The following is a 24,774-nucleotide window of genomic DNA, read 5'->3' as shown; positions in this document are numbered from 1 at the left end:
GCCCAGGGGCCGTCTGCAGCCTGGCCAAGGAGGGTGAAAGAGGATACGGGATGGAGACCGACAGGCACAGAGGGGCAGGGGATGGGGCTGGACAGAGGAGAGACAGATGGATAAGGACAGGGACAGGTGGACAGAATGCAGCTGGACGGCTGGACAGAGCGGACAGACGGCCGGACACCCTGTTTGTCCAGCCATGACCACGGCTAGCAGGTGGCTGCCCGGCTCCAGCGGGGCCGGCAGAGGGCTGCCCTTACCTGGAATGCACTCTGCTTAGCTGGCTTCTGCTCCTCCAAGCTGGCCTCCTCCTCCTCCTCACTGTCCGACTCGAAGAGGAAATACTCACCCGAGTGCAGCACTGTGGGAAGCCAGGGGGGAGACAACACACAACAGCTGGTGTCATGGAGGGACCTGCAGAGGACGCAGCCGGGGAGGGAAGGTCCCTGCCCCCACCCCCCTGACTCCTGGTGGGGGGCGGGAATGGCGCTCAGACTAGCCCCCCCAGCACTGACGGCTCAGTAGGGCTTTGACCAGCACAGCCCAGGATAAGGTGAAGTCAGGCCTATGGCTCGGGGGCAGAGCCAACCTGGAGGCTGCCCTGAGTGCGGCGTATCTCAGGGCATCATCAGTTCAACCCAGAGAGCAGCCGATTACCCTCGTCACGGTGCTCCTCCTGGCGGGCTCCCCACGGACCCCACCCTTGCTGCGCGTGTGAGACCCGAGCCTGTCTGTGGGGCCCTGCCTGCACCCTAGATGTCCTCGCACCTCCACCCAATGGCACAAAGGGAGCCCAGTGCCCCAGTTTCTTCCCCGGGACCTCAGAGGAGCAGTGGGGAAAGCGGGCAGGGCGTGGAAGCCACATGGACACCCCAGCTCAAGGAACCACTCTTGCTGCAGGGTCAGGAACCGTCCTCTCTGGGCAGCTGCCCAGCTGGCTCCCACTCCTGATGGCTCCCAAGCGTGGAGGTGGGTAGAAATTCACCAGCAGGATGACCCTGCCAAAATGGGCCTCCGATCCAGACGCCTCTTCCAACGAGCAGCGTCTTGGAGGGGGGGTAGCCTGAGCTCTGCGGGGCTGCCCTGCCTTTGAGAAACGAGGACGTTCTTCAGGCAGGCCCCCAAGGCTGCCTCAGGTCCAGCGGAACAAGTGCTACCATGGCGCGGTGGGTCAAACACGGCTAGTTCCTACCATGTCTTCACCTGTGGAGAACCGCTGGGGGGTGCCCGTGGCCCCTGGTCTCTATCAGCAAAGGCCAAGTGCAGCATGGCGGTGTCCTGGAATTATTCTGTTCTGCTGGCGTGACTCACCAAGCTCCCTGTGAGGTCTCTTTCTGCTGCCTCTCATGGACTCCTCTTCCACTGCGCTACCGAGGGAGGGAGGGGAGGGGTAGGGTGGGAGCTGAGCCCTGCTCTGCCCAGCACATGAGGAGGAAGAGGACTTTACTTCCTCCGAGGGAGGGACCCTTCTATCAGGCCCCGGTGGAGAAGAGGACAGTACAAGGGACACCTCCCTTACCTGGGCGTACCCATGTCTCCGACACTGACCGTTTGGAAAGGCAACCTCAGAGGGACAGCTGATGGCTATTTGGCCCACAGATAAATCGCTCAGCACCCTCTTTGGCTTAGATACCAAGAGAGCTGGTGCCATGGTGTCAGGTCCCACAGGCGGTTTCCAGGCAATCGGCACAGTGCAGGATGGCACAGTGGTCCAAGTACTGATACCCGCGGGGCTGGGGGCTGGTATCAAAGTGACACAGACCGCTGTGCTCTTGGAGTTTGGTCCTGAGGCACCAGACGTGGGGTTTCCAGCCTCTGGCCCTTTGCACGTGGAGTCTGAGATGAGCCACAGGTCTGTCGTCTTGCAGCTCGACCTGCTGGCCCCAGAGACGGTGCCCGCGCCTTGGCTCCACCCTGGAGCAACACTGCTTCCAGCCCCGGTCACAGGACGGCGATGCTGGGGTGCGACAGGCAAACAGGGCTTTGAGTAGATGCGGCCTGCGAGCTGGGCGTGGACTCTGGGGCACTGACCAAGAGACGGCGCCCTGCCTGAGCCCCTCTTGGAGCCAGGGGAGGTTGGATCCAATCTCACAGCTCCAGGCAGGCGTCCCTTGCACCATGTGCACTTGGACAAAGAGCAATGGGCAGCTCGTCCCTCCGGCCGCATCCCTCTCGTACGTAGGCCAGGCACTGCGAGGGGCCATTGCGAATAGGCTTGGGAGTGAGCCACAGGGCAGCAGCCTTGATCCCCCAAGATTTCACTTGTGTCACGTGGCTAGTGCCACATACCGAGGGTGGGGGCTGCCTAGCCTACCTGAACCTTAGCGGAGACAAATATACACACAGCTACTTTGCCAAGAGGCAATCAAGCAACTGCCTACACAGCGCTGGCACGGCGCACAGAGGGCCGGTGGACGCTACGCTGGTCTGTCCTGCGGCCACGGGGGGTGGGGGGGGCCAGAAGGAACTGAGGGGCAGTTGGGTTGACTCCACACCCTTTATGCCCTTGGGTGGAGGGTTGGGGGAGGACAGCCCTATACACACTGATGGCCAAAGAATCCGATCTCACACACACACACCAAGAATGGAGTCCCTGAAGAGCCACCGAGCGCTCTGCTAGATGAGCATTAAAACAGCTGCATCCCAATCAGTCAGTCACCGACCAGCCCTGGAGCCCGCGGCTAGCGCCCTGGGGTGCAGCACTCACAGAGCACACTGGCACCTCTATGGCCAGGCACTCGGGGATTTTCAGGGGCCATGTGCCAGTTTGTACCAGTGACTTCCCCAGGAGGAACCGGTGCGCACGAGCATCTGAATGGCACCCGCCCCTGCAGGCAGGGCCCCAGGGCAGACATTCTGCACACATAGTAGCTGCATGGTTAGTGCACGTAACCAAGCCCCGCCTAGGTTTAAGCCTGAAGCCTGGTTCCAAGGACCCTCTGCTCGGGGGGCAGATTGTCCCGGGACTTCCCTACAAAGGGGATCCACTGGGCACCTAGGATTTGTCCCCAAGCCCCTCACTGATTAGTACCGACAAGCACAGAAACACCAGGTTAGCACCCTAGAGTGTGGGTGGGAAGCAGAGGGGAGAGGAGCTGGGCTCGGGGCCATGCAGGGCAGGACAGACCACCAGCACCGGTGCCAGCCGTGAGGAAGGCACCATTGGAGCCGCCACCCCAGGGCTGCAGAGGGGACGAGATTGCTGGCAGATCAGCCTTGCCTCTGCTGCAGCCCCCCCACAGGTGTTAGTGACCCTCCAGCAGAAGGGTTAGAGCCGAGGGCAGTCGCCCGTGTTAGTGCTCCATGCTGGGGAGGGGCAGTACCTGCGGCATGGTCTAACCAGGGCCGCCACCAATTCTTCCTCTGCCGGGAAGGGTCCTTCTCACCACTTGGCTCTGCAGAACGGGCACATCGGAGGGTGAGGACCACGTTGGCTGGGGCAAGATGCTTGTTGGCCGCACCAGCTCACACCCAGCCACTCTGCCCCACAGCAGCCAAGACCGTAGCACAGAGCTCGGCATGGGGCAGGACACAGCAGGCAAGGTGACAGGCCATGTCCAATGTGCTGAGTGGAAATGAACATGCCTGGTGTGCCTGACCCAGCCTCTGAGGCTGCTTGGGGGTGAGTGGGACAGGGAGGGAGGACCCTGAGCTTGCTCACACTCTTCACAGCACAGAGTCGTGGCCCCAGCAGCGCCCAGGCCAGCAAAGGAACTAGTGCTGCTGTGGGGGCATGAACCCCGGGGGTGGCACCATCTGAGGGCAAACAACCTTGCTGCGCTGCTAAGGGAGGGTCTGGGGGAGAACCGGGATGGATGTGGGGCTTCCTGGGGCAGGGAAATGACAGACATGTGGGAGGGAGGGACAGACAGATGTCTCTGCTCAGCGTGGGAGGTTATGGGCCACCTGACTCCAGGACTCCGGGCGTGGGCCATGCAGCCCCACCCTGTGCACCCCAGGTCCCCAAAAGCCACTGCCAGTTCTCTCTTGCCCTACAGCCCGTCCTACGCAGCCAGGCTCCCATGGGGATACCAGCCCGGCAAAGGGCACTGGGTGCACACGACTGCCTGAGGGGTGTCAGCAGGAGCTAGCACTGGGCTAGGGAGGCTGCTGCTCCTATGATACCAGGCTGCGTGCCCCTGGCTGGCCCTGCCACTCTCACCTGGCTGGTCCTCGTCCGGGGCCTCGGCGGAGTCGCTGCGGTGCTGCCCTAGGTGGTACTTCTCCTGCTTCGCCCGGATCCTTTCCATCCTGCAGCCACAAACATAGAGCAGCTCTGGGCGTTGTTGCTGTCTGGCCCTGGGCTCCGGCCGTCTGTCTGATCACAGGTAGCATGCACGGACCCCAGGCATGGGTACAGGAGACCTTCTCCTTGCCCATTTCCTCCCCTACCCCCAGCTCGGGGGTTCCATCTCCCCCCACGGAACCAGGCGGGCAGCCGCCGCTCTCCAGGCCCTCGTTTGCAGAGGGGGCAGTTGGCAGTGAGAATCCCTAGCCCGGGGCCCACCCTCTCCGCTGACTCACTGCCGCTTGAGCTGGGCCAGCGACTTCTCCTCGGCGTGCCGGTGGGAACTCATGCTCTTCAGGGTTCTGGCCTTGTACAGCGCGAATCCTCTGCGGAGACAGCACAGGGCAGTGAGCCAGGGCACGCCCCTGCCCTGCACGCCGCCCCCACCCGGGTGCTGCAGGCACCTGCCCCAGAGCACAGCAAGACAACCTCCGCCCCCAGGGCACCGCCCCTAGTGTTCGAGGCACAATGGATCCAGGAGCAGAACACTGGCACCTCCAACTTCCCCTGGGGCCCCAGGGAGCCGGGCTCTCCAGCCCCTGCTGGCCTCTGGGAGGGGACCCACAGGAACTAGGGCCTCCAGTCCCCAGCAGTCCATGGGAGCTGGGGGAAATGCAGCCTTCAGCCTCTGCCGGGGGCACAAGCAGGAGAGGCACAACAATGCCACCTCCATGCCCAGTCTGGTTCTCAGAGCACAGGCTGGACCGGAGGCAGAAGCACTGGGGATCACGCCTCACAGGGAGATTCCCCCCCGCCGCTGTGAGAGGGCTCCCAGCCTGCCCCACCAGCACGCATCCCCTGGCCATGCCGCCCCCACCTGGAGGCCTGCAAGGCTGAGGCCTGGAGCTCCGTCATGACGTGAAGGAAATAGTAACTGAGGAAGACTCTGCGCTGGAGGAGGAGGAAGAAGAAGCAGATGCTGTCCCAGATGATGCCAGCCTCCTCCACGGGCAGCGAGCAGTCCTGGTCCTTGCCCATCTCCTTGGCTGGCAAAGCAGAGAGACAGGAGCGTTCAGGGCATGAGGTGGAGCCCAGCAACCACACGGCAAACAGCAGCACGAGGCTGCGTTGGACTCCGTCCCCCGCACTAGGGCTATGTCTACACAGCACACTAACCCAGGTCCTGACTCAGGGTTGAGCCCACACCCCCTTCTGTCCACACGCAGATCTGTCTGACGGGTCACAAGCACTCAGAAACCAGGCCCTCATGCCCTGCTGGGGGGAGGGTCACAGCCTGAGTCCTGTTGTGATTTGGGGCCACGCCCCATCGCTGCGCAGTGTGGGCACAGCTCAAGCCACGGACGCGGCTCAGAAGACTGCACAGCACAGTATGGATATGCTGGCACGGGTGAGAGACCCAGGCTCAGCACCCGTAAGCCCAGGTTTACAGCGCAGTGTGGACACTCCAGGGCAGGCTTGAAAACCCCGAGTCTACAATGCAGTGTAGACACGTCCTTGGAGACCCTGGGCCTCAACCCCCACACTGCAGGCATGAAGATCTCCAGGACTCAGCCCCCACCTTCTGGACACTGGGAGACCTCAGGCTCCCCTCCCAGAGTGCTGGGCCGCCCACTTCCAACCTCACAACACCCTGAGCCTTGGCCCCTCCCAGCCTCTTGACACTGGGGGACCCCAGGCCTTAATGGGCCAGCCCCTCACTGGTACTGGGATAGGCCCATGGGCCAAGCCCCTGGCATACAGCGGGGAGTGTGAGAGAGCAGGGGCGCTAGTATGAGGCTTCTGCTCCCCCCAGAGATATAGTGTCCAAGCCTGAGATGTCTATGGGCACTCCGGGCACAGCCATCACAGCCTGCCCTCGGACGCTCTGCTCAGCAGACGGATACTCACGGTCATAGTAGCCCTTGACAGTACAGACCAGGCTGAAGAGCTGGATCACCCAGCAGAAGTTGCTCTGCATCTGCTGCACGAAGACGCAGGAGAGGAGCTGCCGGGACAGAGTGGGGGAGGGGGTCAGTCCCCCCTCACTGAGGGCCCCTGGGACCATTTCCCTCCCCCCAAGCTGCCCACTCGGGCCCCTGCCACTCTGCTGCACACTCCCCTGGGTGGAAAGGAAACACATGCCCAGCCGTGCCCCGCCAGCGCTTCCGAAAGGACAGGCAGAAGGCCCCTACAGAGGAGGGGGCTCCCACAGGGGCACGTGAACCATGCTCAACCCATCTGGCTCCAGGGCCACCCGGGGCTCTGAATTCTGCATGGACAAGGAAGGCAGAGCCCCCCTCGCCCACCCAGCCCTGGGGGATGTCTCCATGGGGCCAGGGGAGCAGGCAATGGGCAGATCACCAAGGAGGAAAGGTGCCAGGGCAAGGCGCAGAGTGGAACTGGGGCTGGCCCCAAAGAGGGTGCATGGGGGTGCTAAGAGGGTGCTCCCTTGAGCTCTGGCAAACCCAGCAGTGCCCCTGCCCCCCAGGTCCTGCCAGGGCTCTCCCAGCCATGCCTGGTGCCCATTCCCAGGGGGCGTTGGCAGGGGCAGTGCTCACCGACAGCATGTTCTTGGAGATGATGACGGTGACGTTGTAGAGGATGAGGCAGTCCCAGAGCATCAGCCGGGCCTTGGCCGGCTTGCGCAGCATGGCCGTGCCGAAGAGCAGCAGGTAGAAGCAGGCCAGCAGGTAGCCCAGGCCGAAGATGCTGATGCGGGTGGCACCGGTGATGAAGACCACGACCAGGACGAACCAGAAGAAGTAACGGAACACCACCACCTTCAGCATGTCCAGGTACGACCTGCAGCCGGGACAGCTGGCTCATAGCAGCACTGACAGCCCTGGAGCCACAGGGCAGGGGCGGCCCTCCCACCTATCCCTGCAGCACAACGGGCAGCTCGGTCCTGGGTGCCAGAACACCCCTTCCCCAAGGAGCAGAGCGAGAGGCCCCACAGGCCACCAGATCATCTCCATGCCTCATCCCCTTCCTGTGGCCCTCCACCGTCAGAGTAATGTCCTGCTCCCCTGAGCCAGGAACCCCAGCCTGTGGGTCCCCATCCCCTCTGCCCACTGCTTTCAAGAGAGCGGGCCCTGCACCCTCTGGGTGCTTTGGCACAGCCCCACGTGAGCCGGGAGCTGACCAGGCCAGGCCAGGTCCCGCTCCCTGCGCTGCCCCGGGAGCCCCCTACCTGCAGTTGATGAAGTTGGGCACCGGGTTGGGTCTGCCCCTGGCCAGTTCCAGCTGGTCCGTGTTCTCCCCGGCCGCCCTCAGCCACTCCTCCGTCCGCTCAGCCGTAAAGACCTGCCACTGCTGGGAGGCGCAGAGCAGCAGCAGGAAGTCACCTGCAGGGAGAAGAGAGTCAAAGGGACCCCACCATGCCACCACCATGGGCACCTTGGAGAATGAGCTGGATGGACCCCAGCCAGGCCTCTCCTCCAAGGGGGCAGACCCCAGCCAGGCCCCTTCCCCTGCCTGGATGGCACAGCTGGTTCTCACCTCCATGGAAGCTGCTCCCCATGACACGCCCAGAAGTGCGAAGCACATGGTGAATACCCAGCTGGCTGGGTCATGGGGCCAGTGGGCGAGGCTGGCAGCCAAGCTCCTGTGGCTAGCAGCGGGGCTATGCAGGGGGAAAGTCAGGCCTGTAGGATTCCCCGGGGGAAGGATGCTGGCAACCAAGACTCTGCTCCCAAGGCCTGGAACGAGGCATTTCCCGTGGGGGGAACACGCGCTGCCCAGGAGCCAGTGCACTGCTTTGTGGCTGGCTGCCGCTGGGAGGGTGGGTGGACAGACAGACGAGAAGCACCAGTCCCGTGGGGAGCAGTGGTGCTGTGTGGGCCGGGGGCATGCCCGGGGCGAGGATGGGCACTCACTGATGAGGTTGGTGGAGTTGGGTGCCATGTAGAAGTCAGGCAGGTACATCCATTTGATGAGAGCCGAGTTCATGGGGATGGAGCGGCTCCACCTCCAGGGATAGTCTGCCAAGGAGAGGAGAGGTCACCAGGGGAGGGGGGCACATGTGCCCCCACCACGCCCACGTGTCTGCTCCCGGGCCTGCTACAGAGATGGGGGTTTGATAACACACGAGCCTCAATGCTCCCCCCAGCTACTCACAAGACCTTGTCCATGCAGAGATCGAGGGGGAGGGAGGGGAGAAAGGGGTCCTTGCCTGTGCTGAGGTTGGGGGCTGGGGTGGGAAGAAAGGGGGGTCTTACCCATGCAGAGATCTGGGATGAGGGGAGGGGAAGGTCCCTGCCTGTGCAGAGATTGGGGATGGGGGAAGGAAGGGGGTTCTTACCTGTGCAGAGATCTGGGGGGATGGGAAGGAAGGGGGTCCCTGCCCATGTAGAGCTGAGGGGGGAAGGAAGGGGTCCCTGCCTGTGCAGAGGTGGGGGGGAGGGGGTTCTTACCTGTGCAGAGATCTTGGGGGATGGGAAGGAAGGGGGTCCCTGCCCATGCAGAGCTGGGGGGGGGGAAGGAAGGGGGTCCCTGCCCATGCAGAGCTGGGGGGGGGGGGAAGGAAGGGGGTCCTTACCTGTGCAGAGATCTGGGGGGATGGGAAGGAAGGAGGTCCCTGCCCATGCAGAGCTGGGGGGGATGGAAGGGGGTCCCTGCCCATGCAGAGCTGGGGGGGGGAAAGGAAGGGGGTCCCTGCCCGTGCAGAGATCTGGGGGGATGGGAAGGAAGGGGGTCCCTGCCCATGCAGAGCTGGGGGGGAAGGAAGGGGGTCCCTGCCCATGCAGAGCTGGGGGGGAAGGAAGGGGGTCCCTGCCCATGCAGAGCTGGGGGGGGGAAGGAAGGGGGTCCTTACCTGTGCAGAGATCTGGGGGGATGGGAAGGAAGGGGATCCCTGCCCATGCAGAGCTGAGGGGGGAAGGAAGGGGGTCCCTGCCCATGCAGAGCTGGGGGGGGGAAGGAAGGGGGTCCCTGCCCATGCAGAGATTTAGGAGCAGGGCTTCCAAGCATCCCCCGCTCTCCTGGTCCTGGCCCCTGGGCCTTACCTATGCAGAGGGCGGGGGGGATGCCCACGCACAGCAGGTACTGGTAGAGCAGGAAGAGGGCCAGGAAGAGGCAGTACTTGGGCCAGAGCCTGGCGATGGCGGCACGGCGGCGACGGGTCAGGATGACGACCAGCCAGCAGCCGTGCAGGATCACCATGAAGTTCATGCGCTGGCCGATCACGTTCACCGTCATGAGGAAGCAGACCTGGGCGGGGGGAGACAAGGGGCTGAGCTGCTGGCAACCCCATGCCAAGGGGCCTGGCTGGCGCCGCCCTCTCCACACCGAGCCAGGGCGAGAAGAACAAGGGTCCCGCTGCGCCGCAGGGTCCCTCCTCCTGAACTGCACCCCAGGCAGCAGCGCCAGGGAATCACCACCCCGGGGAGTTAATTCCCCACAGCCGGTGCCCAAGCATTTCCGAAGGCAGGGTCTGGGCAGGGGTGGTTGTGCCATGCCGGGGTCCTGCTCACAGGGCTGGGGAGCGCCCGCTCCCATAGACCTGCCGCTCTCAGCCCTGCCCTCTCACCTCCAGGCCAAACTTGTAGTAGAAGTAGTTGATGAAGTATTTGGTGCAGCTCACAAGGCTCCGGTCCAGGTGCTCACGCGACGCCTCCTCGAAGAGCGTCCGGGTGACGGGCAGTACCAGCTGGTACTGCTTGCGGTAATACTCCTGGCGCCGGTACACAATGGCCTCGAAGACAAGCAGCATCAGCACCAGCAGGTGGTTCTGCAGGGGAACGGCCCGGGGCGAAGGTGAGTTCCAGCCAGGGGCGAAGGTGAGTCCCAGCCGGGAGCGAGGTCTCGGGGCACTGCGGCCAGGAGGCTAAGCAGCCATGTCCCAGACCCCAGCTTGGGGTGGCAGAGAGGCAGGAGGCGTCACCCCGCCAGCCATGGACGAGGTGCTGGACTGCCCACGGCCCACATGGATTCCAGCTCTGCTGCCAACGCTGACCCCAGCAGAGGGGCAGTCGGTTCCCATTTTCACTGGGCCAGCGTGGACAGCGGGTGAATCCGGGTGGGCCAGTGGGCTGCTGCCTCCAAGGGCTCAAATCCTGCCTTGGGCCCCATGGGAGGAGCTGGGGGTCTCTGCCCCATGCCCGCTACGTGGGCATCCCCAGCAGGAGCATGTCAGCAGTAGAGCGGGCAGCGAGTCCAGCAGAGAGCAGAGGCAGTGCCTCCGAATCACTCACCTGGATGTAGCCCAGGTTGGGGAAGCCCTTGCGGATACCGAACCAGTTGGCAGGGTCCACGGGGCCCTGGTAGAGTGTGGAGTTCTTCATCTCCGAACCCAGCAGGTTGGTGTCGTTCAGTTGAGGCTGTGGAGCAAACACACAAAAGACGTCAGCCCCCCGGCAGGGGGTCCCCATGATTCTCCATTGGAGGAAGGGTGTCAGAGCCACCAACTGCCAATCCCTCTCACTGGCCCATGCTGTCATGAGGCGGCAGCACATTGGGCTGCCCTGCAGGGATGGGCATGCCGGTGGCAGTTCCCTGGGGCAGGATGGAGGGAGCCCTGCCGCCCTCCCAGGGCTGCCTGCTGCGGAAGCCTACAGGCCCGTGGGGAAGCCCCGATCCCCTCCTGGATCCTGTCCCATCCCTGCCCCGCGCACCTGGGTGCAGTTGCTGGAGTACTCGCGTGGGTCGACGGCCTTCAGCTGGTAGAGCATCTTGCAGACAATGATGATGCAGACCCAGATGGTGCAGAGGCAGGAGGCCATGTGGCGGAAGCGGCAGTAGGGCAGGGCGAAGGCCCACAGCGCCACCAGCAGGAAGTTCATGACCGACACCTGCAGAGAGCACACAGGAGCAAGGGCAGAGCTGGGGGTGCTCGTCAGGGGGCCCCCCACCTCAGGGGGACCTTCCAGCCTCACCACGGATGGCCAGGGCCCCCCACGGAGTCATGTGGCAACCGAAGGAACCCCTGGGCTAGCTAGCGGCCCCTCCCCTCCCCTGACGCAGTGCTCCCCCCTGCCCCCAGGATCCATCCCCCCATACAGGGCCCTCCCCATGGCTGGCAGAGGCCGATTCCCCAGCAGCAGCTCCAGAGCCCCAGGGGCAATGGGGGGGAGGCCTCGAGGGCATTTTCCTTTCTGGGCTCCCGAGCACGCCCGCCCATCCTCCGGTACCTCCTGCAGCGCCACCCACACGGTGTAGAGCGCCACCAGCTTGAGGACGTGCAGCTCCAGCAGGCGCCGCACAAAGACCTGCCCGCGGGTGAGGATGTCGGAGAAGGTCCAGCCCAGCACCACCAGGCGCTCCAGCACCAGGCCCCACTTACTGGGCACCGCTGCAAAGCAGAGCAGCTCGTCATGCTGTGCCCTCCCCTTCTCCCACCTGTTGTGTGCTGCCCTCCCCCACCTGCCCTGCGCCTCTCCTCCCCCACCTGCTCTGCGCTTCCTGTCCCCTCCTCCACCAGCCCCCCCCACCTGTGACCCCCTCCCCCACAAGCACCCACCCCATGCCTTGGGTGACCTGCCCCTCCCCCAGTAACCCCACCCACCCCTCGTGATCTCCCAACCTCCTTCCCCACCAGCCCCCGCAACAGGCCCTGCCCCCTCCCCCACCAGTGCCCCCCCCACCCTGCAGGCTCCCTCCCCTCGGCTCCCTCTCCCTTCCCAACATCTCTCCCCCCAGAGAAATGGCCCCTCCCCCCAAGTCCCAGCATACCCCCAGTTCCCCCCAGCCGCACCTCGCTGGACTCTGTCCGGGGCCCTGAGAGGCGTTTACCTTCCGAAGCCGAGTCGGAGTCCCCGGGTTCAGCCTCCTCCTCTGCATGGGGCAGCAGGTGGCTCCCCCGCGCCTCCTCGCACCTGCAGCCGGGGGGGGGGGAAGGGACAGGGTCTCAGGGGAGACGCTGAGAGGGGGATCCCTGGGGCTGGGACGCAGGGAGCAGAGGGGCCAGGTCCCCTTGGAGAAGCAGAAGTCAGATCCCAAAGGTGGGGCCTTGGGGTCAGCGCTCAGAGGGGAGAGCGGCCCTGCTGAGCTACCTGTCCTGCTCCTGCAGCCCCTGGCATCTGACAGACACCCCCCCGGCAGTGCCCTCTGCTGATACCACGCGCTGCATTGGCCAGCTGGAGCCTTCCGCCAGCCCGCCGGGCCGCCCCAGCTCTCTGCACAGCAGTGTGCCCAGGGCTGCATCCTGAGGCCCCAGCAAGAGCAGCTTAGAACAGGGCTCGGCGCCAGCGCCCACAGGTGGCCCCCCCCAGTTCAGGGCAGCAAGGGGGGCTGGGGAGGGAGGCCCAGCGCAGCCGGCAGCAGGCGCTACCCAAACGTGCAGGAGCCCAATGCTGCTCCTGGCCCAGCTGGGAACCAGGCACCGCACACTCCATTCCTCAAGATGTGGGGCAAATGGGCAGGGGAGGTGGCATGGGGCTGTCCAGGGGCAGGGGAGGTTCATCAGGGAAGAGGCTGCGTTGCCCGTGCACAGGGAGATACCAGGACCTCACTGCCCTCGTGTCAGACCAAGGGGTGTGAACGCCAGAGGCAGGGGGTCCTGTGCCAGCCCACCCCAAGCTCACATCCAGACCTGTTGGCAGGAGGGGCCCTGCCTGCAGCCCAGGGGTGCCAGAGGAGCACCAGGCTGGAGCAGACAGGATGCCCAGAACTGCGCCCTCTCCCCCTAGACATCTCCTAGAGCCTGCCCCTGCCCCTGCCCCAGCCCCTTTCCCGGCTCCCTGGCCCCACAGACCCTGCATGCCCCTCCGCCAAGCCAAACCCAAGGGCCAGGCTGCGAGCTCTGGCTCATCACGTTGTACTGGGGCACCAGGCAGGCCAGACAGGAGGCTAATGGGACGCTGGGCCAGGTGCCCCCAGCGCAGCTCAGGGCACACCCAGCGCCAGGCAGTAGGGGAGCATACCTGGGGGCGGGCGGGCTCCGGGCCTCCGGCGGGGCCACGTGCTCCAGGTCGGTGATGCGCATGAAGGGGCGGTGGAAGTAGTGCAGCTGCAGGATGCAGGCTAGCAGGAAGAACCCCGGGATGAGGATGCTGGAGAAGAGCTCGGAGACGCTGAACTGCTCCAGGCCCAGGTCGCCCAGCCTGGATGGGACGAGAGCAGCTGAGGATCAGGGCAATGGAGCCCCCTCAGCTTCTGCATCCAACCCCAAACGCTGCTCCCCAGCTGCAGTGAGCAGAGCTGGAGAGCTCCACCAGGGCACTGCCCAGGTCCCAGCCCTCCTGGTGGGAGAGCAGCTAGGCCCTGGGGGAGGGGAACGGGGGGCAACGCAGGCCTGTTACTGACATGGAGATGCCTGGTCCCGCCCACTCCCGGCACGCGATCCAGACAGTAGGCCAAGCGCTGGGACCCGGGAACGTCCTCCCTGGGAATCGCCTGAGGGGCCGCAGCGTAACCTGGAGTCTGTGCTAGGAGAGGGGTAGGGCTGGGAGAGGATCTGCCACAGACAGCCTTTGAGGAAGTCCTTGCCCCTCTCCGTGCCTCAGTTTCCCTCTCCATAGACCGGGGGAAGGGAACAATCCTGCCATTCCTCTCGGGGGAGTGTCACTAGCCCAGGGTCTGTGCGCTCCGGCCCCTCTCCCAGGACAGACCCTGCCCTGCCGAGGGGATGAGGCGACCCCACTTGGGGCACCTAGGAGCTGAAGCAGCCAGTGAGCAAGGCTTGGCCTGGAGCGCCGTGCGGGCAGGGCCGGGGCTGGACGGGGCAGCACTCACTGCTGGTCGCTGAGGCCGGTCAGGTTGCGCCAGTACATGGGGAAGTCCTCAAACTGGAAGGTGTAGACGGCGATGAGCACCAGCATGGTGTAGGCAACCACCAGCCACCAGAAGCCCTTCAGCAGCTTCCTCCACAGGCTGTAGTAGACCTGTGGGGACGCCAGCCATGACCACCGGGGCCCCGCCTTGAGCCAGCCCTCCCCTGTAGCCCAGAGCCCAGCCGCACCCCCAGCTCCCAGCAGGGCTGCCCAGCTTTTCTGTCCTCGGGGCGGGCGCAGTGCCCCCTCTCCTGAGCCCACGGCCAGTCAGCACCAGCACCCGCACCCCACCCGGCACAGCCCTGTCATGCCCCTCAGAGCCCAGCCGCACCCCCAGCTCCCAGCAGGGCTGCCCAGCTTCTCTGTCCTCGGGGTGGGCGCAGTGCCCCCTCTCCTGAGCCCACGGCCAGTCAGCACCCGCACCCCACCCGGCACAGCCCTGTCATGCCCCTCAGAGCCCAGCCGCACCCCCAGCTCCCAGCAGGGCTGCCCAGCTTCTCTGTCCTCGGGGCGGGCGCAGTGCCCCCTCTCCTGAGCCCACGGCCAGTCAGCACCCGCACCCCACCCGGCACAGCCCTGTCATGCCCCTCAGAGCCCAGCCGCACCCCCAGCTCCCAGCAGGGCTACCCAGCTTCTCTGTCCTCGGGGCGGGCGCAGTGCCCCCTCTCCTGAGCCCACGACCAGAGAGCACCAGCACCAGCACCCCACCCGGCACAGCCCTGTCATGCCCCTCAGAGCCCAGCCGCACCCCCAGCTCCCAGCAGGGCTGCCCAGCTTCTCTGTCCTCGGGGTGGGCGCAGTGCCCCTCTCCTGAGCCCACGGCCAGTCAGCACCCACACCCGCACCCCACCCGGCACAGCCCTGTCATGCCCCTCGGAGCCCGGCCGCACCCCCAGCTCCCAGCAGGGCTGCCCAGCTTCTCTGTCCTCGGGGCGGGCGCAGTGCCCCCTCTCCTGAGCCCACGACCAGAGAGCACCAGCACCAGCACCCCACCCGGCGCAGCCCTGTCATGCCCCTCGGAGCCCGGCCGCACCCCCAGCTCCCAGCAGGGCTGCCCAGCTTCTCTGTCCTCGGGGCGGGCGCAGTGCCCCCTCTCCTGAGCCCACGACCAGCCAGCACCTGCACCCCCCCGGCACAACCCTGTCATGCCCCTTGGAGCCCAGCCGCACCCCCAGCTCCCAGCAGGGCTGCCCAGCTTCTCTGTCTTCGGGGTGGGCGCAGTGCCCCCTCTCCTGAGCCCACGGCCAGTCAGCACCAGCACCCCGCCCAGCGCAGCCCTGTCATGCCCCTTGGAGCCCGGCCGCACCCCCAGCTCCCAGCAGGGCTGCCCAGCTTTTCTGTCCTCGGGGCGGGCGCAGTGCCCCCTCTCCTGAGCCCACGGCCAGTCAGCACCTGCACCCCGCCCAGCACAGCCCTGTCATGCCCCTCGGAGCCCGGCCGCACCCCCAGCTCCCAGCAGGGCTGCCCAGCTTCTCTGTCCTTGGGGCGGGCGCAGTGCCCCCTCTCCTGAGCCCACGACCAGCCAGCACCCACACCCGCACCCCGCCCGGCGCAGTCCTGTCACGCCCTTCGGAGCCCGGCCTGGACCGCCAACGGCTGTCCTAATTCGATGTCCCTTGCCCTGCCCTGACTGCTGGCTGCCACCCGCAGAGCAGCCCAGTCACCCCATGGGACCTTGGGGTTTCTTTAAGCCTTGGCACAGAGGGCTGGCCAGGAAGCACCCGCCCAGCGGCCCGGTGCAACTGCCCACACGACACAGGTGGGTTCCCATCACAGCTGCAGACAGTGGCTGATCGTGGGGCAGGTGCCCAGGCCACTCTGGAATCAGACAGCAAGCGGCTGCCAAGGCCAGCGCCCCGTGCAGGGAACATGCCCCCTACCAGCCAGCCTCTCCCGCCAGGCGCAGGCCTCACCTGGAAGACGATGAGGCAGAGGAGAAAGAGGAGCATGTAAACGATCTTATAGACCACCAGGCGCCCAGCGAAGCTGACCACAATGAACATCCCAGCACACACATAGATCCAGTACTTGGCATAGAGATCCATCAGCAGCTCTCCCAGGAACTTCAGCACGCTCCGCGGCCGGCCGGGCTCTGCAGGGCACAGCGGGTGAGAGCCGGGGATGTGCCAGGCCTGCGCCAGGGAAGCGGCTCCGAGCGACCCAGCATGCACATTTCCCTGGCAGGCGGCAGGCTCCAGCCCCAGACACGCAGATGTCACCCACGGGTGGCACCAGCCACGGTCCCTGGGATCAGAGGTCACTGGTGCCCGAGAGGCCCTGCTCCGTGCCCAGGCAGTGGGGGCCAGCTCCCCAATCCCCCACCCCCCATTGCAAAGCAGCAAGCGTGCCCAGGCTGCTGCGAGCACCACCCATGGGCCCTGTTACTGCGGGCAGGGGGCACATGGCTGCCTGGGTCCCTCCACAGTTATATCCGGCCAGACACAGACCAGCCCCTCATCGTCCCAGCACGCAGGTCCAGCGCCACGGCGGCCCTGGCCAGGCACAGACTGCGGCCGCTCCAGTCCTGGGCACGGCGTCTCCCCTGGCCAGTGCGCACTCCCTGCAGCTCCCCCTCCGAAGGCTGCCAGGGGCTCCCCGTGGAGGTGGGGGAGGCCGAGGGCCCGGGCAGGATCGGGGGGTGTTTCGGGGTCACCCCGCAGGCCACAGGAGAGGGGATCTCACCTGCGTCGGAGACAGTCACCTCCAGCAGAGGGGCGGGTGGGCGCCGGCACTTCAGCAGCTTCTCGTGCACAAACTGCCGCAGCAGCAGCCAGAAGGTCAGGGTGTAGAGCAGCTGTGGGGAGCAGGGCGAGATCAGCCAGGGCAGAGGAACTAGGCAGACGGGCAGCGGGGAGGGGAGCGGGGGGTTACCTTGGCCCCCAGGTCCAAGCAGGGGTATTTGGTCCTGACCAGCCCCAGCTGCTCCAGGCTCATGAAGCCGACGCGGGTGGGCAGCTCGGGCTCCAGGTCCATGCCCCAGACGTACTGCAGGCTGCAGAGCGCCAGGCCGTAGAGCAGGAGGAAGGGGGAGCAGAGCATGGCAAAGTGGTGCCGGCTGCGGACGATCCAGATGAGGCAGGCCCAGAGCAGCAGCACGAAGGTCAGCCAGCTGTGGTAGGTTATGCTCCACACCTGGCGGGGAGAGAAGGCTCTGCCCTCAGGCCCTGCACCCAGCTGGTGCACCCCTCCCCATGTTCCATGCCAGCCCAGCCCAGCCCGCACTGGGGTTCAGAGTTCCAGTCCGGAGCCGGCGCACCCCCTGCCCACGCCAGCCCAACCCGCACCAGAGCGGGGAGCCCCAGTACGGAGCCGGCGCACCCCCTGCCCACGCCAGCCCAGCCCGCACTGGGGTGGGGAGCCCCAGTACGGAGCCGGTGCACCCCCTGCCCACGCCAGCCCAACCCGCACCAGAGCGGGGAGCCCCAGTACGGAGCCGGCGCACCCCCTGCCCACGCCAGCCCAGCCCGCACTGGGGTGGGGAGCCCCAGTACAGAGCCGGCGCACCCCCTGCCCACGCCAGCGCAGCCCGCACTGGGGTGGGGAGCCCCAGTACGGAGCCGGTGCACCCCCTGCCCACGCCAGCCCAACCCGCACCAGAGCGGGGAGCCCCAGTACGGAGCCGGCGCACCCCCTGCCCACGCCAGCCCAACCTGCACTAGAGCGGGGAGCCCCAGTACGGAGCCGGCGCACCCCCTGCCCACGCCAGCGCAGCCCGCACTGGGGTGGGGAGCCCCAGTACGGAGCCGGCGCACCCCCTGCCCACGCCAGCGCAGCCCGCACTGGGGTGGGGAGCCCCAGTACGGAGCCGGCGCACCCCCTGCCCACGCCAGCCCAGCCCCCACTGTGGTTCAGAGCTCCAGTTCAGAGCTGGTGCATCTCCTGCCCAGCCGCTCAGAGCCCTGCCCCAGGCTCACCATCATGGCGATGAGGGCACACACGTAGCTCTGGTTCATGATCACGTGCCCCAGCGCGTGCAGGGGCAGTCTTTGCCTGTGCCGCTCTGCCTTCTTACTCGCTGCACAGAGAATCACAGGGGTGGTTAGAGCAGCCCCAAAGCTGCCCAGAGACCCCCCCCCAACAATATCAAGGCACCCCACAACTCGTACCCATCACCTCCCAGAGAGGAGCCCAACCCACCAGGCACGAAGGCTCCAGCTCACCCCTCCAGCCCCTTCATCCCCACCCCCTCAAGGAAACAGAGTGAGGCTGAAAACTGGCCAAGCAGCTTGGGACTGATGTAGATGGAGAGTGGCACCGACAGGTCGGGGGCCATGGGGATCAGACAGCGACGGGTGCAGTGCCTGGGGCCAGGCAGGGGCTGTGGGGAATTAGATAGCAACGGGCACGGTGCCAGGGGCCAGGTCGAGGGCCATGGAGATCAGAAGGGACAGGCATGGTGCCCGAAGCAAGGGCAGGGGGCCGTGGGGATCAGACAGAAATGGGCGCGGTGCCCGGAGCCAGGGCAGAGGGATCAGACAGCGATGGACGCAGTGCCTGGGGCCAGGTCGGGGGCCGTGGGGATCAGACAGCAACGGGCACGGTGCCTGGGGTGAGGTCGGAGGCCATGGGGATCAGACAGGGCTGGGCATGGTGCCCAGAGCCAGGGCAGGGGGCTGAGGGGCCGCGAGGATCAGACACGGATGGGCACAGTGCCCGAGGCCAGGTCAGGGGCCGTGGGGATCAGACAGGGATGGGCACGGTGCCTGGGGCCAGGTCGGGGGCCGTGGGGATCAGACAGGGCTGGGCGCGGTGCCCGGGCAGGGGGTCATGGGGATCAGACAGGGCTGGGCGCGGTGCCCGAGGCCAGGTCGGGGGCCGTGGGTATCAGACAGGGATGGGCATGGTGTGTTGGGCTAGGTCAGGGGCCATGGCAATCAGAAGGGACGGACATGGTGCCCAGAACCAGGGCAGGGGGTGGGGGGCCATGGGGATCAGTCAGGGATGGGCGCGGTGCCCGAGGCCAGGTCAAGGGCTGTGGGGATCAGACAGGGATGGGCATGGTGCCTGGGGCCAGGTCGGGGGCTGTGGGGATCACACCTGGGCAGCGGCACAGGAACAGACACTCCCATTCTGCACCCCAACACCATGGGTATGCGACTCCTGGAGGGTGCACGTCCCTGCAATGCTGAGCTATGACCACTAGGAGTCACTCTTGCTTCACACCAACCAAGCTTCCGAGCTCAGCTCTAGTCCTACTCCGCCAGCCCCTGGCTGCTGGGGTCCCTTTAACACGAGCAGGGCTGGGGGGCCGCCCACGCCCACCTCGCTGCCAGAGGCAGAGCAGGGCCCAGGGCCTGTGCCAGCCAAGCCCTGGAAACTCCCCTCAGGAGGCTGCACCGTCCTGGGTGCAAGGAAAGGGGGTTCCTGGGGCAGGGGCTGCAGGCTTGGGGTGGGGACCAGCTAAGGGCAGAGGGAGCTGGGGCCAGGCTGGGGCCACGATGGAGCCCCTAAGCCCAGGAGAGTCCTATGCACCAGCAGTTGGCACAGCAGGGGAGTCCCCAGGGAGGGGCAGCAGCTGCAGTCACTCAGCTGAGCCACCCCCCAGCGCGTCACTCCTGGGCTGGTTATAGCCTCTTACCTGGCCCCATCACGTGCACGGTGCAGTTTTCAGTGTCGGCAGCTGAGGCCCCAGCGTCCGGGGACAGCATCCGCTGCGGGAGGGAGACAGGAGCGGGGTGAGCCCCTGGGCAGGGCAACCCCTGTCTGGAGAGCGTCAGGCCTGGGCATACAGGCTGCCAATGCTAGGCGGCATCAGTCACAGAGTGTGCAAGGGGCAGTCTGTGTGCTCCCCTCCCCCCACAACCCCTCCTCCTGCCTCCCCCGCCATTATCTGCCCAGGGTGTTCTCTCTCTCTCTCACACTAAGACACACCCCTCCTGCACCCCAAGCCCCCACGTAGGGTCCCCAAGCCCTTGACTCTTCGTGCTGCCCCCTGCAGCCCTCCCCCACTTTCCCTCTTGCCCCTGCCATGGGCTCTCCAGCATGAGGCACAAGAGCATCCCCCCTCCATGCCACCCCTCCGGCCCCACGAACCCCCGAGCCCCTGACTGGCTGGTGCTAACGGCCCAGCACCCCCCTCTTCCTGAGGGAAAGCTGGGGAGGGGTTCCCTGTCACCCTTCCGAGCCCTGGGCAGTCTCCAAAGGGCGAGTGCAGTACAGGGGCCCCATTCCCAAAGCCACAGGGGACAGGGCTCCCCTCCTAACCTCAGTGTCTTCGGCCAGGCGGTCTCCCTCCCTGGGCCAGCTCTCCAGCTCCACCAGCTCATCCTGAGGTTCCGCCACCGCTGACGCCTCTGCCTTGTCCTGATGGAATGGAGGGAGGGAGGGAGGGGGAGAACTGACCTCACCTCCCTGCTCCCACGCGCACAGTGGGGTCTCCCCGGAGCCAGGCAGAGAAGGACTGTGCCCTCCTTGCTCCGAGAGAGGAGCCTCTGGAACTGAGCTGCCTGGAGCAGAACTGTCCCGTCCCTGCGCTGGAGGCCTCTGCACATAACATCCCCAAATCCCACTGGCCACGTGCCCCATTTCCCTCTCCAGGGCTCCCCAGCACCCTGGGGAACTCGCTGCAGGGCACAGCCCGGGTCTGGCAGGGACCCCTCGCTGAGGAGGACAATCCACAGTGGGGCAGCCAGTGCTCTGGGGCTCTGGCCCCACCATGCTACACAGCAGGGCGTGAAGAGTTCCACTTTCAGCCACTAGCTGGATTGCTCTTTGCCCACATCCCCAGGTTGGCACCGGTGCCCTCTGGAGCACCAGCTTCCCAGCTGCCATAGCAGCTCTCGGCAGCACCTTCCCTGGCGCAGGGCATGGCACAAGGGGACAGAATGGGCACAGCATTGTTGTACAGGGCCCCGGCGCCCCTCACCCGTTCAGAGGAGTCCAACGTCCTCAGCTTCAGCAGAGAGGCCACGGTGAAATACAAGAGCAGCAGGACGCCGGGGTTCACGTAGACCGGCCAGGGGTGGCTGGTGTCGAGGAGGAGGGCGTTGGGGTTACTGCAGTTCAGTGGCAGGAGGAAGGCCTTCAGGCCGAATACACTGGAGGGAGGAAGGAGGTGGCGTTACACCCCTGGGCGTGGAGGCAGGGCCAGCTGGGAGCTGGCAGGCCAGGCTGGGTACCGAGGTGCAGGCAGCTGGGTGGGCTCAGGTACACGCTGATGCTCATTCACAGGCTTGCACCAGCCAGAGCGTGGGGTGCCCCAGTTCTGAACATGCCCCAGAGCCCCTCATGCTGCCCCGCTTCCTTCCCAGCCTGCCGCCTCTCCCAGCCGCTCTCCAAACGGCACTGCCTGAGCCTTTCCCATCCCACCCCCAGTCTCCAGGGCTCCAGCCCCCCTCGCAGATCATCCCTCTGCTTCAGCTCTGTCCTAGAGCTGGACAGAACGCCCCTGCCGGGCCAGCAGCCCAGCAATCCACCCAACCGAGGGGCTCAGGATCGGTTCTCAGCCCAGCCCTCCCACCCCAGCGTCCTCAGCTTTCCACACGGCCGCTGCGCCCTGAGCAGAGGTTCCCGCTGAGCTGCCCAGCCATCGTTACAGCTGAACCCAGCCGGTGCCTGGTGACCGCACAGCCTGCTGCGCTAATCGACTGAGCGTCATAGCCCCACTGAGGCACAGAGCAGGGCCGTGCCGTGCCCACACCACACACAGAGCTTGGACCAGGCCCGAGCACTTGCTGGATCTGATCAGCACACCGATGGGGGGCGCATCCGGGGTCCCTTCACCGGCAGCTGGTTCCATCAGCTCCCCCTGGCTACGGGAGAGCTCCTCCTTGGGGACCCACAGGTCCCCCGCTCCCTTCCCCGGTCCCTCGGGGGGTCCTATTCAGGGAAACCTTCTGGTGCCAGAGGCGGGTAGCTAGGCAGAGCGGAGGTAGGAATATCACCAGCGGGAGATGGCTTCTCCCTCAGCCGGGAACGGGGCAGGCGGCTGCACCCACCTGTACTGCAGGACGAGGCCGCGATGCCCATTGTCACCCGAGTTGGAAGGACAGCCTGCCACAGGCGAGTGATGGGACAGGGGCAGGCTGGCCCGGCCCGGCCGCAGGTGGGTGGGAGGGCGACGGGACGGGATGTCAGAACTCAGGAGGGAGGCCAGGCCCGGTGCCTTACCGTGCCCAGATGCTGGCGGGGGGGAACAGCCCCTGGATGAACGGCGCCTGGTAGCTGTAGATGCAGAGCAGGTGGCCGGCGGCGAAGACGCCCACCATGACGCACAGCGTGTTGAAGCCCACGTGGCTGACGGGGAAGTGGCAGGCCCACCATGTGCAGATGCCCACGAAGAGCAGGTAATAGATGCTGGAGAAGGCGGATGGCAGAGCGATCCCTGGGGAATGAGCCGACACCGAGGCCGTTACTGGGGCTGCTGAGAGCTGTGCTAGCCAGGTCAGGGCTGGGGCTCCCCGCCAGGGCCCTGCTCTGAGACCCCAGGGGGGCCACACACTTCAGCACTGGGGACAGTGGCCTCAGCACAGACCAGGGGCAGTGCAGGCTGTGCTCCCCCAGCCCCCAGCCCACCTGCTGCCAACTGAGAGCCCCAGACTCATCCCATGCCCAGGCCACAGATCCTACAGTGACTCAGCGACTCTGGGCCAGGAGAAACTGGAGAGGACCTTCCCCCTGAAACCTACCTGCCAAAGCCAGCAGCAGGATGACCAGACACTTCCCGACCGCCAGCAGGAGCCAGTGCGCCCTCACCCGCAGCGTAGCAGCCAGCAGCCCCTTTCGCTTGGCAAAGCCCACCTCCTCTTCGCCACCTTGCCCAGCCAGCCTCTCCAGGTCCTCCTCCTCCTGTAGGGAACGAGAGCCAGGCTGTGTCACCGCATCCCTCAGGCCCTGCAGCAAGAGCGGCCGCAGATACGGATTCCCTTGGTCGGTGCAGTGCCCATTACTGCACATGTGGTAGGAAATCCAGGGATCCAGCCCTGCATGCTGGGGGGTGACGCAGACACACACACACACCACACACTCTTCAGCCCCACAAACCAGAACTCCTGAGGCTGGTGTGACGAAGCCCCGCAGGAGGCAGACAGAGGCGGGGGCTGAGAGGGGACAGTTCCTCTCTTCAGAGGGCATGGCACAAACGTGGTAAAGGCACCACTGACTAGTGGTTAGTGCACGGGGGGTGGGGGGGGCAGGACTCTGGAGTTCTATTCCTGGCTCTGTCACAGACGCACTGTGTGACCATAGGTAAGTCACTTCCCCTCACTGTGCCTCAGTTTCCCCATCTTCCAGATGCCTGTAGTGCCCCCGACCTGCCTGGCTTGCGACCATAGGACACAAAGGGCTCATTCTCCCTACAGTTCAAAGGTGCTGGCTAGTCAGAGGCACAGGATAAGCTGAGTTCTGGCCACTCACCGCAGCGGCAGAGCAGACAGATCCATGAACTGCACAGGACGATGCGGCCACGGAGCCTGCCAGGGAAAGGAGACTCGTCGCTCAGTCTCCGTGCAGGGCACGGGGTGCGAGGTGTCAGAGCGAGGGAGGGTGGGAGCAGGGCCCGCACTCAGGGATCAGTGACGCTCGCTGTACAGAGCACAGGACAGACATGGCTCCCCCGCAACGTTGCTGGGTCCGGTTACCGGACGGGTCGGGAGGTGCAGGCAGCCTGGTCAGGCTGCGGTTTCAGCCGACGTGCTGATAGAGTAAATGGAGACAGAGGCTCCAGTTCTAGAGCAGCCCATGGCGCTTCCCAATGTGTGGGGGAGGTTCTAGGGGTCTGGTTTATATGCCCATGGCTGGGTCCTTTTCCCAGCCCCACACGAGAGGGCTCTGCACCCCACCCCACGGTCATTTGAAGCAAAGAGCAACCAGGGTCCAGCAGCTAGAGCACAGGAGTCAGGGGCTGACCCGGGTGAGTCACCCCTGTCTCCCATCAGGAAACCAGACCTGCTTTGCAGGGACTTTTTCAGACTCAGCCAGCTAGTGTTTTGTGGGTCCCTGGAAGGTGGAGGGGACTGGACGTGGCACAGCAGGAGTTTGCTGTGGCTGCTGGGGAAGAGCGCTGTCTCCTGCTGTCAGAGGCGGCAGGCTCCCCACCAGGGCTCCCAGGGGAGGATGGCTGGAGGCGTTACAGGGAGTCGCAGTGGAACCCGCTGCCCCTCCTGTTCTCAAAACACTTGCCATTTCCACAGCAAGGCGGGCGAGGGAATAATAAATACGGATCTGCCGCCAGAGCAGCCGCACTGGGCCACGTACCAAGTGTGCCAGGAGCCGCATGCCCACCTACCTCTTCCTCCCTTCGCTGCAGAGATTTCAAACAATGGCAGCCCAGCTGTGGCTACATACAAATGCCATGCATGATGGTCTGCCTGGCGAGGGCACCAGGGGGCAGCCCTAGGTACAGAGCTGCCATGCTGGAGCAGGGCACAGCCCAGCCAGCCTGGTCTCCTGCCTCTGACAGTAAGCGCCCAAGAGAATGCTAGAGGTTTAGGGGCAGGGTCTTCTCCAGGCCTTTGGGAAGGGGATCTGGGATGCCACCCTTCTCCAGGCTCTGCTGCTCTCACAGGACACTTTCCAGTCATCCATCGCAGCAGCTTCACACAGCACCCTCACCCCACCGCAGGGGAAACTGAGGCCCAGCACCGGGAAGCAACTCCCCCATGGCGGTAGTGAAACAGTGGCAGAGCTGAGATGAGGACCCAGGAGTCCCGGCTCCCAGCCCTGTGCCCTGCCCACTGAGCAACACTGCCTACCAGACGAGAAGCCCGGGCCGCAATGTCCAGATCCAGGCTTTTCCAAGGTTCTGGTGGGTCTGGTTCAGCCCGCTGCCAACAGATTCAGACCCAGACTGTTCGGGCTAGGCCGACCCAGAATGGAGTGGGGCTGAGGTGTGGGGGGAAGGTGCGG

At 65.5% G+C, this 24,774-nt stretch overlaps 1 protein-coding gene across 1 annotated transcript in view; it reads right to left on the bottom strand.

Moving 5' to 3' along the window:
- Positions 1-24,774, bottom strand: part of PIEZO1 (piezo type mechanosensitive ion channel component 1) — a 104,776-nt gene that overhangs the window by 14,244 nt on the left and 65,758 nt on the right. Inside the window, exons 6-31 of the mRNA XM_050922633.1 lie at positions 22,557-22,716; positions 22,039-22,252; positions 20,795-20,966; positions 20,134-20,232; positions 19,508-19,580; positions 17,844-17,944; positions 16,801-17,061; positions 16,612-16,723; positions 15,843-16,021; positions 13,892-14,040; positions 13,081-13,260; positions 11,951-12,033; positions 11,350-11,510; positions 10,834-11,010; positions 10,414-10,539; positions 9,750-9,950; positions 9,226-9,430; positions 8,098-8,202; positions 7,413-7,566; positions 6,781-7,024; positions 6,131-6,227; positions 5,100-5,268; positions 4,519-4,608; positions 4,157-4,245; positions 3,318-3,389; positions 255-355 (exon numbers count right to left, since the gene is read on the bottom strand). Of these exons, the coding sequence (XP_050778590.1) occupies positions 255-355; positions 3,318-3,389; positions 4,157-4,245; positions 4,519-4,608; positions 5,100-5,268; positions 6,131-6,227; positions 6,781-7,024; positions 7,413-7,566; positions 8,098-8,202; positions 9,226-9,430; positions 9,750-9,950; positions 10,414-10,539; positions 10,834-11,010; positions 11,350-11,510; positions 11,951-12,033; positions 13,081-13,260; positions 13,892-14,040; positions 15,843-16,021; positions 16,612-16,723; positions 16,801-17,061; positions 17,844-17,944; positions 19,508-19,580; positions 20,134-20,232; positions 20,795-20,966; positions 22,039-22,252; positions 22,557-22,716 (3,774 nt within the window). The remainder of the gene's footprint in view (positions 1-254; positions 356-3,317; positions 3,390-4,156; positions 4,246-4,518; positions 4,609-5,099; positions 5,269-6,130; positions 6,228-6,780; positions 7,025-7,412; positions 7,567-8,097; positions 8,203-9,225; positions 9,431-9,749; positions 9,951-10,413; positions 10,540-10,833; positions 11,011-11,349; positions 11,511-11,950; positions 12,034-13,080; positions 13,261-13,891; positions 14,041-15,842; positions 16,022-16,611; positions 16,724-16,800; positions 17,062-17,843; positions 17,945-19,507; positions 19,581-20,133; positions 20,233-20,794; positions 20,967-22,038; positions 22,253-22,556; positions 22,717-24,774) is intronic.

This window comes from Gopherus flavomarginatus, chromosome 14 (assembly GCF_025201925.1).
Source record: "Gopherus flavomarginatus isolate rGopFla2 chromosome 14, rGopFla2.mat.asm, whole genome shotgun sequence".
NCBI classification, from domain to species: Eukaryota; Metazoa; Chordata; order Testudines; family Testudinidae; genus Gopherus; species Gopherus flavomarginatus.
Note: the sequence above shows the minus strand (reverse complement) of the source record. Positions and strands in the feature narration are given on the sequence as shown.